The sequence below is a fragment of the Copidosoma floridanum genome, unplaced genomic scaffold (genome assembly GCF_036245765.1).
Source record: "Copidosoma floridanum isolate Cflo_tuat_1 unplaced genomic scaffold, Cflo_Japanese_pri ptg000013l, whole genome shotgun sequence".
In the NCBI taxonomy this organism is placed as follows: Eukaryota; Metazoa; Arthropoda; class Insecta; order Hymenoptera; family Encyrtidae; genus Copidosoma; species Copidosoma floridanum.
In genome coordinates this window covers 22301254-22318493 of record NW_028321890.1, presented here as the reverse complement: position 1 = coordinate 22318493, position 17240 = coordinate 22301254, and the positions used below count along the sequence as shown (strand labels likewise).

General features: G+C 36.6%; 1 protein-coding gene and 1 non-coding gene across 2 annotated transcripts in view; one reads left to right on the top strand and one right to left on the bottom strand.

Moving 5' to 3' along the window:
• Positions 1-264: 264 nt before the first annotated feature.
• On the bottom strand, positions 265-337 carry TRNAV-CAC (transfer RNA valine (anticodon CAC)). Its single transcript has one exon. It is a non-coding gene; the product is annotated as a tRNA-Val (tRNA).
• A 2077-nt stretch (positions 338-2414) lies between these two features.
• Rgl (Ral guanine nucleotide dissociation stimulator-like) overlaps positions 2415-17240 on the top strand; it is a 37694-nt gene continuing 22868 nt past the window's right edge. The window contains exon 1 of the mRNA XM_014348593.3: positions 2415-3226. Coding sequence (XP_014204079.2) covers positions 3197-3226 — 30 coding nt within the window. The 5' untranslated portion in view covers positions 2415-3196. The remainder of the gene's footprint in view (positions 3227-17240) is intronic.

Here is a 17240-nt window from a genome sequence, read left to right as displayed (position 1 = left end):
CCAATCTATGGTTTTTTTTGAGTCAGAAGTTACAAAAAACAGTATAACTTAATTTAACCATTATTTAATTATTGCACTAAAAGTTTTCAAACTATGTATATGTATATATTCCGAATTATTAGTGTTCACAAATTTTAAGATGTCAATGATTCTTCTTTCACTTAGTATTCTAAGTCGGCGTATACTTATTTGCAAATAAGTGTAAGTTCGAAAAATTTGCAAAGACAACAAATTGAAGTTGGTCATAGCTGCATTAAAAAAAATTGTTCCCGCCCGGGTTCGAACCGGGGACCTTGTGCGTGTGAAGCACACGTGATAACCACTACACTACGAGAACGCTGACTAAGTGATCGTGAATCAACGTGTAGCTTTTCGTGTGATGACTTGATTTACTTTAACTGTGAATATTCGTGGATAAACTCTTTTGCATCCAGATTGTGAATATGGATAATTGTGTATCTTTTTTTTTAACAATTTTCATTTTGATGATACTTATTTCTAAGACTTTTAGCATTAAGCGTTAACTTTCGATTTTATTTTTCGTATTTTACATTTTTGAATGATTTAAAAAATTAATTTTTATCACATAACATAAGCGTTAGTGCAGTATGTTATCGCCGATGCATGCAACAAGTGATTTTTCATTTGGAACAGCAATACTAATTTATTCAAAAACTTATAAGGCACGTTTGTTTCTTTTACGTCGTAACATTATTTTCTTTAGAGGTCAATTGAAATGTATGAATCGCATAGAGAAATTAAATTTTAAGAACTTTAAAATCCATAGAAATTTCAGAAGGTACCATGGTTGATTACAAGGCTAAACAGTACTAGATTAGCATCAGTTCTGTATTAAAAAAGAAGTTTTTTAATTTATTATTGTAAAATTTTTAAACCAAATCTTTTTCGGTGCAAGTATGTTGAAACTAATAAAAAAATACTTCAAAAAAATAAAAATCAGAATACAGAAGATCCGTTATTAAAAGATATGATTTAAGACACAGATGAACGTTAATTTAAATGATGTATTACTTAATTGTATCAATTTTTCAAGATTGTTTTTCTTTGTAAGAAAATCGTATTTTAATCTCAAAAAGGTAGTTAAAACTCTATTTTTTGCTTTAAAATAATGGGATCATTCAAAATCAAACCTCAACAAGTAACTAAATTAAAGAAAATAAAAAATTTGTGTATTCACGAAATTACCCCACAATTGTGAACTTTTATGCAATTTTTTTGTTATAATTTATTCATCTAACTTTTTATATCCATAAATTTATTAATAATTCTAGTGGGACGAGTTTTATATGAAGCTTGAAATTTCTTTTACACTAAAAAATAGACAATTTGAAAATGACTACAGGTTTTGTACTGGTATAAACATAAGGCATTTCTGTAGATCATACGACATTGTAGATTCATTTAAGAGATTTCATAATCATCATCCAGTGCCATTCTTCTACATTTTGCTTTTATTTTTATTTTTCGGCACCGGTTTATCATCGATTATTTTTCATCATTCTAATAAGAAACAATCCACAATAATTATACATAGTTAAGGGTGACTCTTCACATTCAGATAAACTCTATTAAGTGAAAGCTGAGGTGAAAGCTACTTACAGTAGTATTTTCATTCTTGAACATCCACAGTTTTTCTAGATTATTAATTATAGATTATCAAATAGATAAACGTAAATAAATTAACTATTTGAAAACAAATTATTTTTGTAGTTTAAAAAGTTCCTGAAGTTCCAATTTTCACCGAAAAAATCGTTTTCATTTCTCAAATGCAAACTATAATACTCCCGTAGTGTCGGTGCCTTAGAAATGGTACTTAGCATTCGCTTACGGCTTATAATATGTTGCCATCGGCGCAGCTCAAAGTCCAACGCGAACATGTGAACATGAAAGCCAAAGCGTCAGATGTCGCGCCGATCATCGAAAGCTCACCTTCGATGTAACTTAAACCCGCAAACCTGTTTGCCGTCCACTTACACCGGCCCCAATATACCCATTGAAACAACAAACGAACAAACGCAGCTCGTACATTATCCACAGAAATGGTACGAAAGCAAGGGAAAAAAGAAAGGGAAAGAAACGGAGGGCGAGAGATAGATAATAATACAAAAGCCCCATACAAATTCAGTTCCCAAAATTCCTCCACACCGTCCACGTACACACTAGTTCTTGACTCCTCTATCACGTCACCCGGGTGCTGTACATATAATTATGTGTATGTGTGCGCTGCTCTGATGCCGATCCCCTCCTTCTATATATACTATTTCGTACCTGCGTGGTGCTATGCATCAGAGAGAAAGAGAACGGCGTCTCTCGAAGGAGGTATAGAGTAGAGGAAGCGCAGAGGAGGAGGGTCGGGACGGCAGCCAGCCAGGCAAACCAAAGGTTCAGTCGTCGTAACCGCGCGTCGAGCGCTCGGTTGTATACGTGTAGTGGGTGCAAATGTACAAAATACATTTACACCGCGAGCGAACGTAACTTTCGACGAGTTTTATCTGTGCATTTTTTTTAATTTTGACACATTTTTACTCATCCAGTACATACACGTTCGATATATTTTATATAAAAGACGATCAATCGCTGCGAATCCTCGTGTCCTTTTTTTTTTTCAAATAAAAAATCCAGGGCCTGTTGGTAAGTACCCTCCCAGCAGGCTTAGCTCTGAAACGGCAAATCGGAGCAGCTCGAGAGAAATAGACCGCCTCTCCCGCAGGTACACACAGGTACATGTAGAGTGTGTGCGTGAGTAGTTCGCGTGTGTACACATTTTCCATGTAATAAGTAAGTATATGGGAGAACTTTACACCCACTGTTGGTTGCTGTTGCATCTAACCACGCGTACACTGTGATGTGTGTAAAATAACAAGCATGTGATGTCGCGCGAAGCGACAGGTGTTTGGCTAAAAGACGCGCTGTTCCTGCATGGTACTGCAGGTCCAAGTCAACGATGATAGAAATAAGGGTATCGATGTTGATGACGGTACTGGAGTAGGTGTGTGAAGGAGCGGAAAAAGTCGAGGAGGAGCCAGTGGATCAGGAATGACGCGGGTACGGGATGAGGAGGACGGGGACGACTACGGAGCGACAGCCGAGCTATTTTCACGACTAAGCCGGGCCACCATCATCACCAGCACCACGACGCGGAAGTCTCACCCCGCCGGCCGTCCTTCTCTGGGATATGAGCGCTGACAATGGGGACGAATCCTTGGTAATTACCGTCTTTCTCTCCCTTCCTCTTTGCGCTCGATGCTTCGGTCTGGAAATCGACAGTGCCGTTGATTTTTTGCTTTTTTTTTCGGCACTAGCCACTTCTCTTTTCCCTTCGGCACGTAACACTGCGAGTGAGAGGTGTATTGTAACGCGCACCTCTCACTCTGATGGCATTGGGTGCGCATATGCTATACATTCTTCACCTCGAGCTGATACGTAGAGTGCATTATGTGCCATTTATACAGGTATTCAGCCCATAAAAATAAAGCATTGTAACGGAGGATTCGGTTGTCGCTGGTGTTTGGGTGCACTGTGCATTCATAGGCTTTACTTACCTATTTTTTGGTTACTAGAAGAAAAAATATAGTAGCCAAAGACTCGCAAAGTCTTGAAATCTTTCGAAAGTGCCTGTGAGCTACAGCAATAGCTTGGGCAACGGGTCTGGGAGGTTGTTGAGTCGTTGCTATTACACACCGCACTGTCTCCGTCTTTTTTATTTCTTACTGTTATTGTTTGTCGTCTCGTCACGCGGACAAGATGATGATAGGATTTTTATGTAATCCCGGGACCATCTAGGTATATTATATAGCTTGATAATTGTGTGCGGTGACTTTTTCGTCTCAATGGTTGCGAACGCGTTGTGCATGGAGAAACTCTGGAAGGCTCTTTTTTTATTTCCATCGTCAAGTTTTATGTGACTTACTCTTTTTTTTTTTTTTTTTTTTTTTTCATACAGCAGGAGTGCATGACTTTGATCCAACTTTATGCTGGATATGTCGTTTACTCTTGTCTTTCGTTGCATATAAGTTTTTCTATAATGGCACATAATTTTTCAATTATCACTATTAGGTACCATTGCCACGAAACAACTTGCTCTTAGCTATAATATTGAATGTGCATAGTTGTGTGACGATATAATTACTTTGCTCTGGTTATGAACGATACGTTGCGTTGAAATTCTACGAGTTATTAGTTAACGATATTCTAAACACAATGTATCATTTACTCGGTAATTTACGAGAAAATAATTTTAGAATATTCTATATTCGTATGAAATTGTGCATTGAGACACCTACAACTTTTTGCATTTAATTTTCATGGTCTGTCGTTGTTTGTCCTCCTTTATTTAACATATTAACTAACACGTAAGCATGAAAATGAGAAAACTCAACGATTGCCTTTTTCCAACGACCAATTATGCGTGCGCAAAACGCATAATTGCAAAATTATCGTGTTGCAAACTCGATCGTCAAACAGTCTTGATATGTGCAAAGTATCGAGAAAACCCACTTATCTCCGTATCGTAACATGGCTATTGGATTAGATGAGTGTGTATAAAAAAAGGAGTAAATAAATAACGCAAGCGTTTGAGAGTTAAAAAAAAAGTTTTTTTATAATTCCTAAGCCCGAGCCAACTTTCCAATGAAACCTTGCGATCTGATGAAAAAAAAGGACATCAAGTGAGCCAATGTCATTCACCTCTCACCACCCGAACGACGAACTAGATAGAGAAACGTCTGTCTGATTCTTATTCTTTTCTGCACATTCATCTCGCATACCTTCCATTGCGTGTTCTTTTATAAGTACAGCACAAAAAAGGCAAAACCGGCAATTTGTGCGCTCGTGCGAGAGTAGGTAACATCTGTTCGATGCATTCGAAAGCCGCGTGCTTGGGAATATATATTTTCGAGACTACTCGCCACTACCGGATGTTGCAGCCTTGTGCTCGTGCCAACTTTCCCTGCTCGGTTATCCCGATCGTTTTTACTTTTTCGCGCCGGTCGCTCTTTTCTTCGAGCTAGTGGTACATTTGATAACCGAGATTTGGATTTAATCGATGATTTTTCCGGTGATGCATTGTGTATAGAGGTTTGACTTTTGTTTCGACGTTTCTTCCGCAACGTTGTATGTTCAAGTGTGTCCCGCACTTAAATTCTCCGACGTCACAGTGTACTTTGCACCCATGAAGAAAAACTTACAAAAAAAATGCTTTTATAATTTGTTACTTTGATTTATTTGTAGAAACATCATCATCGTTTGATAATATCTTATTATTTGGTATTTTGTACTAATATTGTATCGTGTATTTACTTTGCTGAATTTTATGGTACGTTTAATGATGTAATGATACAGTAGCATATAGCTGGTGAAATTTAGTCGGTAGTATTTTTTGTAGTTAATATTAGCCTAACAAATTCTCTATAACAATTGATTAGTTATTATCAGAATCCCTTGAGCAGAAGTACTAAAATTTCATGATCTAAGGTTGAAAATTCTGCTCACAAATTATACCTCAATGTTGTAATAATGTTAACTGTGATACAAATCAAACTTAGCGCGACTCCTTGATTTTTATCTGATACCAAAACTACTTTTAGCCTTAATTTTTTGATTGCATCTACATAAACATTATTTATTGGAAAAAAAAAAAAATTGCGACTGTCTACTCTTGAAACATCTAGATTGAAAAAAAATAAATTTGAAAACTTTTTTACCATAAATAGGGTTAATAAATTTTAGTACAACTTCCAAATCTAATCTATAAAAATCACGTTGGTATACTGCTTGAGCAAACTACATCAACATCAGTACGAAAAAATCTCATTGTATCATCGATTAATATCAGCTTCGTTCATTTACATCATGCAGATGAGCGTTCGAGCGTAAATATTCTCAAAACACTTTTTCTTCCCCTGTTATGCGTGGGAACAGATGGATTATCTGTAAAAATTATAAAAGATGATGTAGGAGAACGCACGTATACAGTGAGGGTAGTATAACAGTTGTGACCATGAAGAGAGTCATCTGCACCTGCAGGTACTCCGAGTAGACTGGATAAAAAACCGGCGGTGGAGCAATTTTGCAAATCATATTTGTAATTTTTCCTTTCCCATGTTTAAAACTTGTCTCTTTACCTCATTTTTTTCTTGCTTCTTTGGTTTCCCTGCACATGATGCAGTGCATACGTGCAACTCGCCTATACGTGAGCCTCGTTTCACACTGGCCCTCTTTCTCCTTCTCTCGCTATTTCTCTTTATGGGCTCACTGGCTCGATTGTATTTTGATGCTCGCATACCTGCACCTTTTCGAACGTACAGCATTACCATATGGTTATTTTTATGCTTCTCTTGCTTAAAGCACCGAAGAAGAATCGAATCTTTTTTCAAGCATCGTGGAGTAATATTTTTCCCTCAAAATAGAAGGGTAATTCTTGCTCCGATGCGCATCGGTCAAATTACGTTTTTGAGCGTACAAACGAAGCCGGTATCCATACGAAACAGTCCACAAAAATTCTTTATTTAAAATGACTCCAAAAACAAAATATTCTTTTACTACAGAACGTAGACAAGTACCCCTCAATGCTCACGAATTCTGCGGAAAAAAGAGAATACAATTAGGCATTCATTTGAAAACGGTATTTTTTTTCTTTGCATAAATCCAATTTATCTTCAATGTACCACTATTAGGTCTTTAAACGCGTTCTCACAACCATAACGGAGCACGAGAATCATGATTTTTTTTCTCCTTCTTATCATCAAACCGTTTCAATCCTGGAGCACGTATACAACAGTCGCACGATTATGTTGTCCTTCGTCTAATTGTTCGTAAAATGCATCAAAGTCAGAAAAAGAGCCTGAAACGTTAATTAACCGACCGATTATTTTCTGTAAAGGAGAATCTAAGAGCATCTAATCAGATCACATCACATGAATTCCATTGTCCATTGTTATGTACACATTACACTCCTATATAAGCACTCTACATCGATAACTTTCACAACATGCCACACGTGACATCAGGTGGTATGTACGATAGTTGCAGCGGTAGTTTTCTCTCTCTCTCTCTCTCTTTCTGACAAAAGGAGCTCACGCGCCTCAACGTCGTCATATACCAATAAGCGTTTACGACAAATCAAGCCTTGTGTGCACTCATGGTACCGTTATTACAATCCTACGCTACGGTGGTCAGAGAGAAAAAGAGTGACAGAGAAAAAAGGAGGCTGAAGAACTTTAGAGACGCGCTGGTCTACAAAACGATCTTGCGAAATTCCTGTGAGCATACACCTATATATACAACGAGTGCCTCGAGACAGAAAGACAGAGGTATATGCTGAGCGTATGCTTGTGTTTAATTTTTGACGCGCTTATAAAAAAAGTTGTACAGTTTTGTTCTGATCATTGTCGATTTTCAATAAAATCAAGATATTTCTTCGTGCAAAAGATGTGCATATGTATAAAGGCACTACCTACACACACCAAAGAAAAAAAAGTATGATGGTGTGAAGAATCACAGAACAATTTATTTAGATTTTTTTTCAATTGACCATCGAAGTAAAAAATAAAATAACCATAATGAGAACAATATTTTGTGCATCGGAAAATTCCCAAGCGAATTCTTCATAATCCTCATTGTTAATATTGTCAATTACGTTGTTTTCCTTCATCATCAGACTCTAAATTTAATAAATAATCTTTTTTCCAATATTACCAATCATCTCATGAAGCATATCTTAATAATATTAAAGAAATGTACCTAAGATCGGTAGCTATGTCGATTAGAGTCTGCGGCGAGTTCGTTCGCACCGACGGATCTATATTTGTTCACGGCAAACAATTTTCCATCTTCTCTCAGTTCCCAGTGATGAGTGTAGCAAACATTGTTTTTCCTACTTCGTGTAGGTAGACAAGGCGTCAAGTCTAAACACTCTCGTGGCACATCCACGGTGTTAATTCTTGTCTCTTTTCTTTCCTTCTTTCTCCTCATTTCGCAACCTACAACGTCAAGTTAATACATACACATCGGGGTCAAAATGAGCATCACGAATCAGGTCATCAGCAGCAATGGCTTGAAGAAGAATTCGTTCCGAGAGAAAAGACGCAGACGAGGCTCGCACACACGTACGGAGACCCCGCCCTGTTCTTCAGTAAGTGCGTGCGTTTGGCAAAAGTTTCTTTCCCTTTGCGACGCCGATTTCGATTTTCTCTCTTTCCGGCGAATACACTCCGTGGCAAAAAGGCGCTCGAGAATGCAGCTAGATGTGCTTCTCGATCAACAGCTGTTGGAGTTTTTTTCTCGACGAGACAGAGAGACGAGCACGCGAGCTATGAATAACAAATACCTTGTCAGGGCGGATTTCCTATGTGTATATACGTATACGTGAAGCGTTTGCGAGGAGAGACTGCCAATGTTACTTGTGCCCCTTCTATCTTTTTTCTTTTCAATGTACGTAAGGTAATCGATGTTATAGTAGCAACTGTCTTGATCGATTGATATGTAGACAAAACTTTTATCCGTACGCCATTCGGCGTATTGGTCCATAGAGTTGGTTATTTACAACGGAATCTGTTTGGGTTCGAGAGTATTTGTGGCACATCCCTTTCATAAAAAAAAACATCGATTATCATGAAATACCTCAGAAATGTCAAATTTTTTTATTAGAATTATATACGCGCCATAAAGCGCAAGTGTCATAACAGTTTAGTGAGCGACCAAGCTCTTGTACGTGCGTCAATGGCTGTGCTGTCAAATAACCAACTGGAGCTTCAAATACAGAGCCAAGCTCAACGAACCTCATTCATTACACCCGATAAGATTCCCACTCGTAGCGATAATAGGCAGGAAATCGAACTTTGACAATCGTGCACTTTTATCCCTTTTTTTCGTTCTTCCGTGCAAAAAAAAAACGAGCAAAAAAAACCATATCCTGCGATATCTCACCTGACACTTTTTAAAATCAAACAAGTCCCTCGCCCCCTTATCGCTATGGTACATCTGAATTGCTTTCGATGTAGCTGATAGCATTGATGGATTTTTTATTGGAAAAACCTGCAACTTGTTTCAATGTTCGCGACAAGTGATTAGATCACTTTTTCGACATCGTCATTAGACGTCAGATTTGATTCTCAGAAAAAAAAAAAAAAAAGAAAAAATCAAACGAAAGAGTCGCGTGCACATATGAGTTATCGTGTGTACAAGCGCTGAATTGTTCTCGTTAAAATTGTTCCGGGAAGTGTGAAACTGTGCATCGACAACGCGCAGAAGTGTTTGGCAATCTTGATTTATGCATCTTCAGTGCCGAATTAATTGCTCACGTAATTGCATCAAAATCACGCGCGCCGTTTCTGAGCCATACAGGTTATAATAACAATCATTGTTACTATTCAATGAATGACGGCGATTACTTTACTTGTGCAATTAAAAATGCGTTTGGTTACGTAAAAAAAAAATGTTTTTGGCTCGTTCCTCACACGATAGTATTGCTTGATTTAAAAACTCAAATTGTACAAAGTACAAAAGGTGACTGTTATCAAATGTTGTTGGATCAAATTTTTTTTATTTATTTATTTCCAGTGAAAAAAAGCTGTTCAGGCAAATTAATTTTCAAAAATTTTCATGAATTCAAGTTATGAAATAAAAAAGGATACACTTCTAGAAACCGAGATCTTAGACCAGCTTCTCTTCCTGATGTAAAAATCACACACGTTTCGTACCATTGTATAAAAGTTTAGATATCCTTCTTGGCATCTGCAATGGAATAAACGCGTATCGTTTCAATCTGATCAAGAGTAAAGTCTTTAAAAGACTTTTACTTTTCACAACAGCAGCAGCATCGCGCAAACAAGCATTTCCCTTTATACCACTTGAATGTCAATCCTCGAAACTCCCGAGTCAGCTGCAGGAAGTGAAACAAAAGAAATTCGATAATTCGTAATCCCCCACGATCATAACTCATCTTTTCAATCTACGTTCACTTCCTCCTCTCTTAGTGATAAAAAAAAAAAAAAAAAAAAATTCTCACGCGAAGCACTTTCTTCTCCACCTTCTCTCCTATTGATTCCACAATCAGGATCGAATTCGCGTGTACGTCGAAGGATGTCATATCGGTACGGAGCTCAGCTGACGCTTCGCAAGATGCTGCAACTGTACACATTCAGCAATATGTGTACACCCATAGGAGCTCTGAAACGGGTACCTTTCTTCTCTCACGTGAGTAGGTACTTATATGCGTAAAGTATTATAATACCACGCGCGTATTATGTACACCTTCGTGAGAAGTTCCATGTGCTAGCGGGTTTAATAAAAGCGAGTAGCGAGTATAGGTACACCGGTACATCGCCCATTTTTCTTCCTTTTTTTTTTTCTTCGCATCTCCTCTCCTTTCATGCGCGCTTGTTTACAGCATAACGCTGGATGACGTGTTTATGCGTGTGTAGATATTTTTGACGGCTGATGCTTGTTACTAAATACACTTCCTGGTGCTTATTGCTGTGTCTTTGTGCGTTGCGTAATAATCCAACAACGTTGATTTACTGAGATCATACTCGGTCGTGGAGTAAAAACTCGACCGAAACCTTTTTTTTTTTTTTTTTTTTTCACCCGTAGCGTGTACTCATTGTTCCATCACTACACGATTTGGGCGTTCAAAAACAATTTAGACAAGTGCTTTCTCGTGTATTTGTATTTTTATTTCAATTTTGTTTTCCATAGACCTTACGCAATATGTTTAAAGGCCCCAAGAAAAAGTTATCTTGGATTAGATAATCATTATGGAATAAGCAAACAGTTATACATTTGAATTGTTACGCTTAATCATGGAAACACATAAATTTAAATTTACAAAGATAAAAAGCAAGTTATAGTGGTTCATGATAACCGTAAAATTTGGTAGAAAACATTAAAACGGGTTTAAAAAAATTAAAATTATATTCGGTAGATTTGATATTTGGTATTTTTCTGCAACAACACGACAATATCGTAAAAGTTTTGTACATTCATATCTACTTTTATGGACACAAACATAGAAATGTTAAAAATCGTCAAACCCAATGTGACGTAACTTTTAATTATTAGTACAGTTGCTTCTACGGCAAATAATCACAAAACACACGGTTCAGTAAAAATTGTTGACTGGTACCAAAGTACTTTTTTATGACAGTTTAAGCCAAATAACCGAAGAAAACCTTGACGTGAGCGAGCAAAAAATGATGTCAATTGAGTCAATTGTGTGGTACTATACCGTAAATGCATTTTCTCTAGCTATAAAGATACTGCATCAAACGTTTTTCTCCAAGGTTTTCTGTAATAATTCTCAAGTCTTACTTGGAAACTTCTTCAATCAGCTGGAAAAACAGTTTATTCCTTAATAAAAGAAAAGTTACAATAATCCATGGACAAAGTTTTGATGAACAAACGGCTGCACTGCGGTTGATTTAATATGAAATGCATAATACAAGCGTAAAAATAACTGCGTAAAATTATGCTAGTCTGCAGTTTGAATTTCGTACGCATTTTTTTACTTAACCATTATGTATGGCGATCGTACGACTGTTGATTCATACAGAGCCCCTCCATTCTTTTCTGTGAACAAAAATGACATTCGAGTCAATATGAAACATCATAAACACGCTTATGACGAATACATTTATTTCTGAATCAACAGTAAACACTTTGATGTTACAATCAACGTCATCCTTCACCTAAGCCGATGTTTCATGTAAAAAGTGATGGCTTTTTTCAAAGGCATTACAATGATTTTCTAATAGCAACAACAGACAAATTTCCCGTATCTGCAGTACCTGCACGAGCATCGCGTAAAATTAGCGTACTTGCACGCATAAAAGAGAAAACAACATAGCCCATTCAAATTATATGTATTACAGTACAGGAAATGCTGCTCGTAGGCCTATTGTCACATTTTTTCTGTCTCTTTTTCTCGATAAGTTAATTACGTGCCTGCAATGACAACTACCTAAAGTCAAGGGTGTACGACATATGCCATAATGAAACAGGTACACGTACACTGTTAATATTATTTTCATTAGAATGTTCTCCCCTCTCTCGTGTGCAGAATGAGATTTAAATGTAAAAAGGCGAAAACGCTTTTATTTCTATAATTTTTTTTGTTATCTTGTGCCACTGAGACAATAGGTATTTTTTTCTATTGTGCGATTGGATATAGTGAAGTGACATCGCGAGTGTCCATTCAACGATCGACGTATTTTACCGTGACTCACGACACCCACGTGAGTCCTAAATCATCGTCGCCAAAGACCATAACGGGTCGATTTTGTGAACAGACATGCGACATAACTTGGAAAACAAACCAAAGAAAAAACAATAATACAGGCTTGTGCGAAGTCACGGATAATGTATTTTTCGACCTTCCTCGCTGTATGCTTTTTTTGTGTGTAACATTTTAACACTTGCTAATTATCTTTATTTAATTACCTTGCTGATTATTTTATTTCAGTTCATCAGAGCTTAATAATTATGTATTGAGGGACATAATAATAACAATAACATACTAACATAACTAGTTAAGAGAAGTGAGAAAAAAACACGTTTGAATGATTGCTCATGTATTTTCATGTACAAATAATAAGTGGAGAGTCACGTGAGTGTACACTTTTTATCGCTCCAAATTTTGCATTACATTAAAATTTTGGGTGTAATGTCGCTACGCTTGTATAAGTTAGTTGGTATGCCTTTTCCTTGCTGTACACGTGATGTTTTTAATTTCAGTGATGAGTATAAGTATATTTATTTATTTTAACTTTTTGTGTATTTATTCGTAAGCTTACGTGCTTCCTTAACGCTTGAATATTTACAAAAGCAGGTCAGTCAAATCACAACATAAATCTCATTGGTTTTTCTCGACTTTTGAAAGAATTCAATAAAAAAATATTAATTCAGTCTCAAAGCTATTATTTTAGTTGAAGAAATTTTCATAAGAAGATGTATTGAGTAACGATGGATATTTGTAAAAAAGCAGTAAAAGTAGGTTGGATTCCATCGCTGTATTCAAGTCGTTCTCTCATGAAAGTAGAGAAAGTTTTTTTTTTTAGCACTCAGCAAGCCTCTTAACGCAGATATAATGGTAAAATGGCGTGTAGACTCCTTTCCCTTTCTATAATAACTACAAATTTTATTATTTCTGTCATTTTTTACGATAAAATTGACATACCCCCCTTGAAAGTTGGCTAGAGGTGTAAAATTCACGATCTTAATGATAAAGTGAGAGTAGATACTTTCATTGAAGAATACGCGTACTATTAAACTGAGAAAATTATAATACTTCCTTTTTTTGAATTATTGTATACAATATACGCTATCAAAATAGTTTTAAAAAATTAAAACATTTATTTAAGTTTGTAAACTTTAATAAAACTAATAGAATACTCATTTTTTCTATTGTATACTATGTATTGAATTTGGATACAAGCAATATATGTCTCAGAAAAAAAAAGAATGTTACATTTGACATAGCATGTCAAAATGTTTTCGTCTTGATTTATTAACTACTTTTTTTAGTAGGTGTTAGTTCTTTTTAACTCTTAATCAATATTCAATTTTTCATTTGTTGTAAATGTTACCTACTCTTGAACGTAGTCACAATTTAAAAATGCTTATGTAGAATTGCATTTATTAATAAATTGATAATCACAATGGAAAGCTGGAAAAAAATTAAGTCAACAATTTATTATTCTTGTGAGTTTTTATATTGTAATTACAAGCTCTAAAACATGTGCGTTCTTACGCACTGAGAAAGTTGACGTGAAACGCTCTATGTAGAGAATTCTCAGCTAAATAATACTCGTGTGAATGCGCTTATCCTATCTTGAATAAATACGTCTCGATTTCAATGAAAGACTTCTTGCTACGATGAGATGAAAACATTTCAGTCAAATGTTATTTTTAAATAAATTCAGCGATCGAATGTTTTAAGGGATTATGGTTGCATTGCTTCTTTCTAATTTCAAAACAATTGAAGGAAACGTGATAATCTCACAGACTTTGAAGGCTTCTCGAGTAAATCTCAATCAGTATTCAAGTGACTTCTTGATTTTATACATTGTCGTTTCAGCATTGTTCGATTTAAATTATTTTTACCTTTTTTAAACTGTAAAATTATAAATTCAAAGCAAATAACTATACACAAGAACTCCGGAATACTCTTGCTAATCAATATCATGCTGAAGGTCCATCCAATCAGTGCTCTACGTCATATGAGAAACGTTGTTTGCTCGAAACGCCTCAATTCAAATCAATTACAGTTAATGGAGTACTTTGCTGTTGTGATAATCGGCTATGGGACTGTTATACGAGCATGTTTTTATGACGTAAAATCGATAATCAAACTTTTCCTTCTATACGCCGGAAAAATTTCACAGAATATGAGGCACTTCCTCTACGGTGCTTGAATATTACCAAACACTCATCACTTTGGTTAAAATACACTTTTTTAGTATGACTCACAGGAAAAAATGTTAATTTCATAATTTTATCTGTGGTCTTGGTATTAGACTTTTGGTAATAACTAGAATTGTAGATGCAATTTTAGGTGAAATCTGTAATATTACCTTTAAATTATTAAGGTGACGTATTAACAGTATTTTACTTAAGGTATAAAAAGATTGGAAATAATTAAGAACGAAGCTGATTAGTAATTCTAGTTGCAATAATTGTTACTTGTGGAAAAAAAATGTAGTACTGTAAAGGAATGTAATTCTTCACATTATCGAATATAATGCTACGATTACAATTTCGGCTGTAATCCCCAATGTACTGGAGTATTAGGTACTAAATTACTATAGTGTTTTGCATTATTCAGTCACCTATAATTATTACTGTGTTTAAAATCGTCGAACAAAACGGTATGAGCATAATTAATCGCTTTTCCCCAAACGAATCACAAAAACTTTTGAAACGATCAATCGGTTCGTAAGCCTCTTTTTCTGAAAGATCATATTATGAGGCCTGATGGCAATTATTTAAAAAAACTTGACTTTCAACTATCCTACCTGTAGCCCCCAAAGATCTCCTCGGCACTTGTGACCGCGAACGCGTGACGTCATTCACGAACACGGAGCGACGACACCGACAGACCAACTATGTACGTCACAAAGATAGTTTCGCGTCGTATCGCTAATGCTGCGCAAGCACTCGTGGGTACTGCGATAAGAGCAAAAAGGCCGCAAATACGAGAAGGTCAGTTTGAAAGTCGGCAAAATTCATTGTCGCGTAGAGTTTCACGGCAAAATCCTGCTGTCGACGTCCGATGCCTCTATTTTATGCGCAGCACGTGCACCCTCTAGCTTCCTCCCTCATTCCACTGGCACAGAGCTCGCACGTAGGAAGATACAAAAGCAGTTTTTTTTTTCAAGGGCGAGCAGGGAAAATCTTTGAAAAATACATCTGTCATATTCACGAAATTTTTGCAGAAGAACAACTCATAGGTTACACTCTTTACGAAATAAATAAAACAAAAGGAAAAAAATTGAGGGGAAAAAAAGAAAATTTGCCATGACTTACAAAAAGCTGAGAAGGGGAGCATTTACGCTACAAGGTGAAGCAAGAACTACAGTAGATGTTGGTGTAAAAGAGCATAATTAAACTAGTGTAATTGTTTAATGTCTATAGGTACGCAGAATATAAATAGCTAAAAGCTATTTTGGGTTTGGTGATGTTCCTCAGGGGAGGAGAGATGTACAGCGATACCAGCAAATGGTCGACAAACTATCGATTTCCGTTTTTTTCGCTACTCACCAGATTTGATAGCGCAGTGTGCGACGTTTATCGTTTCTTCGTTTTTCCTTGCGCGCTGCCAACTGTGTAATGCAGATATGGATTAATTGGATTTTAATGGGTATTATGCGAACTGATAATTTAGCGAGTTACGAGCCGAAAAGTGACGCATTGGTACTCAAGATCGTTTGACATTACGTTGATTCCATGATTACAAGCTTTACGCACTTGGCTGTGATCGTCAAGTTACGATGTCGTCGCTTTTGAAAAAAACAAGAACGAAGTAACAATAACAAGCGAAGAATAAGTCAGCGAATTGATGAAAATTGAGAATATGATCTTTTGAAAATATTTTCAATACATCTCCACATTAGAATACGAAAAAAACCGACCTAAAATACACGTTAAAGGCAAGCTGTATAAATAGTAGACTATTAACTCAATTCAAACTGAGAAATCACACAAATGGTTTTTTTTTTTTTTTTTTTTTTTTCAGAGACATTTCATAATTCAAATAAACGTAAATAATGTTACTGAAAACCCTAACTGCCAATGCCAAGTAAACATTCATCAATAAGGTCAGATAAACGTTCTTGAACACCTGTGAAATAAATATCGCTACAAACTGCACAACAAACGCCGACACACATTACAGCCGTCTTACTATGCACCTGGAGTATGAGTGGCTGCCTTTCTAAAACAAAAAGACTTTCGCTGGCCCAACCATCACCGCCAAAAGCAGCGTTGAGGTCCGAATTCAATCGCAACACACGTGCACACTCACTTAATGCAAAAACCTTTCATAGACAACGGCATTGCTTCAAAAAAAGTCGTGCAACCATTGATAGGCAACCCAGATTCTTGTCATACCGTCGAAGCTAACACACACGTAATACGTACAGGTGCATATACTTATACGGACACACGCACCATTTTCCGTGCCGGGTCTTCTTCTTCTTTCCGGATCCCATTAGAAAGCGTGACCGGACGCTGTGCGCGGAGTTCCGTGACAGGTGCGCGGAGTACATCGATCACCGAGATCCACTATGTGCTCTCTAATTCGCGCGCATTGACGGATGGGTAAGTTTCTTCCACCTTTTTTTCCCCTTCCTCCTCCCGTTCCCGGGGAGACGGTGCGATTGATATTTGCCAGGGGTTTTTTTGCTCGAGTCGCTCGATAAGGAGAAAAGCTCCGGAGCTGCTGCTCAACGACACGTTGTAATTGATCGTTTTTCTTTGCCATTTTTGGACACCTGGTTTGATGTGCCATTACTGATTTCTCGAAGCTTTTTTGCGTCCGAGGGTTTGTTCTAGGTCAACTGTAATGTCTTTCAGTTTGTGTTTGTAGGTGAATTTAAGATACCTGACTTTTATATGTAATATGGTAACTTTACTGCTTGTGTTTTTATAATTTTTCATACATTACGATGAATCTTCCCTTTTCTTATTGACTTTCTCACCATTGATGAATAGAGAAAACCCCTACG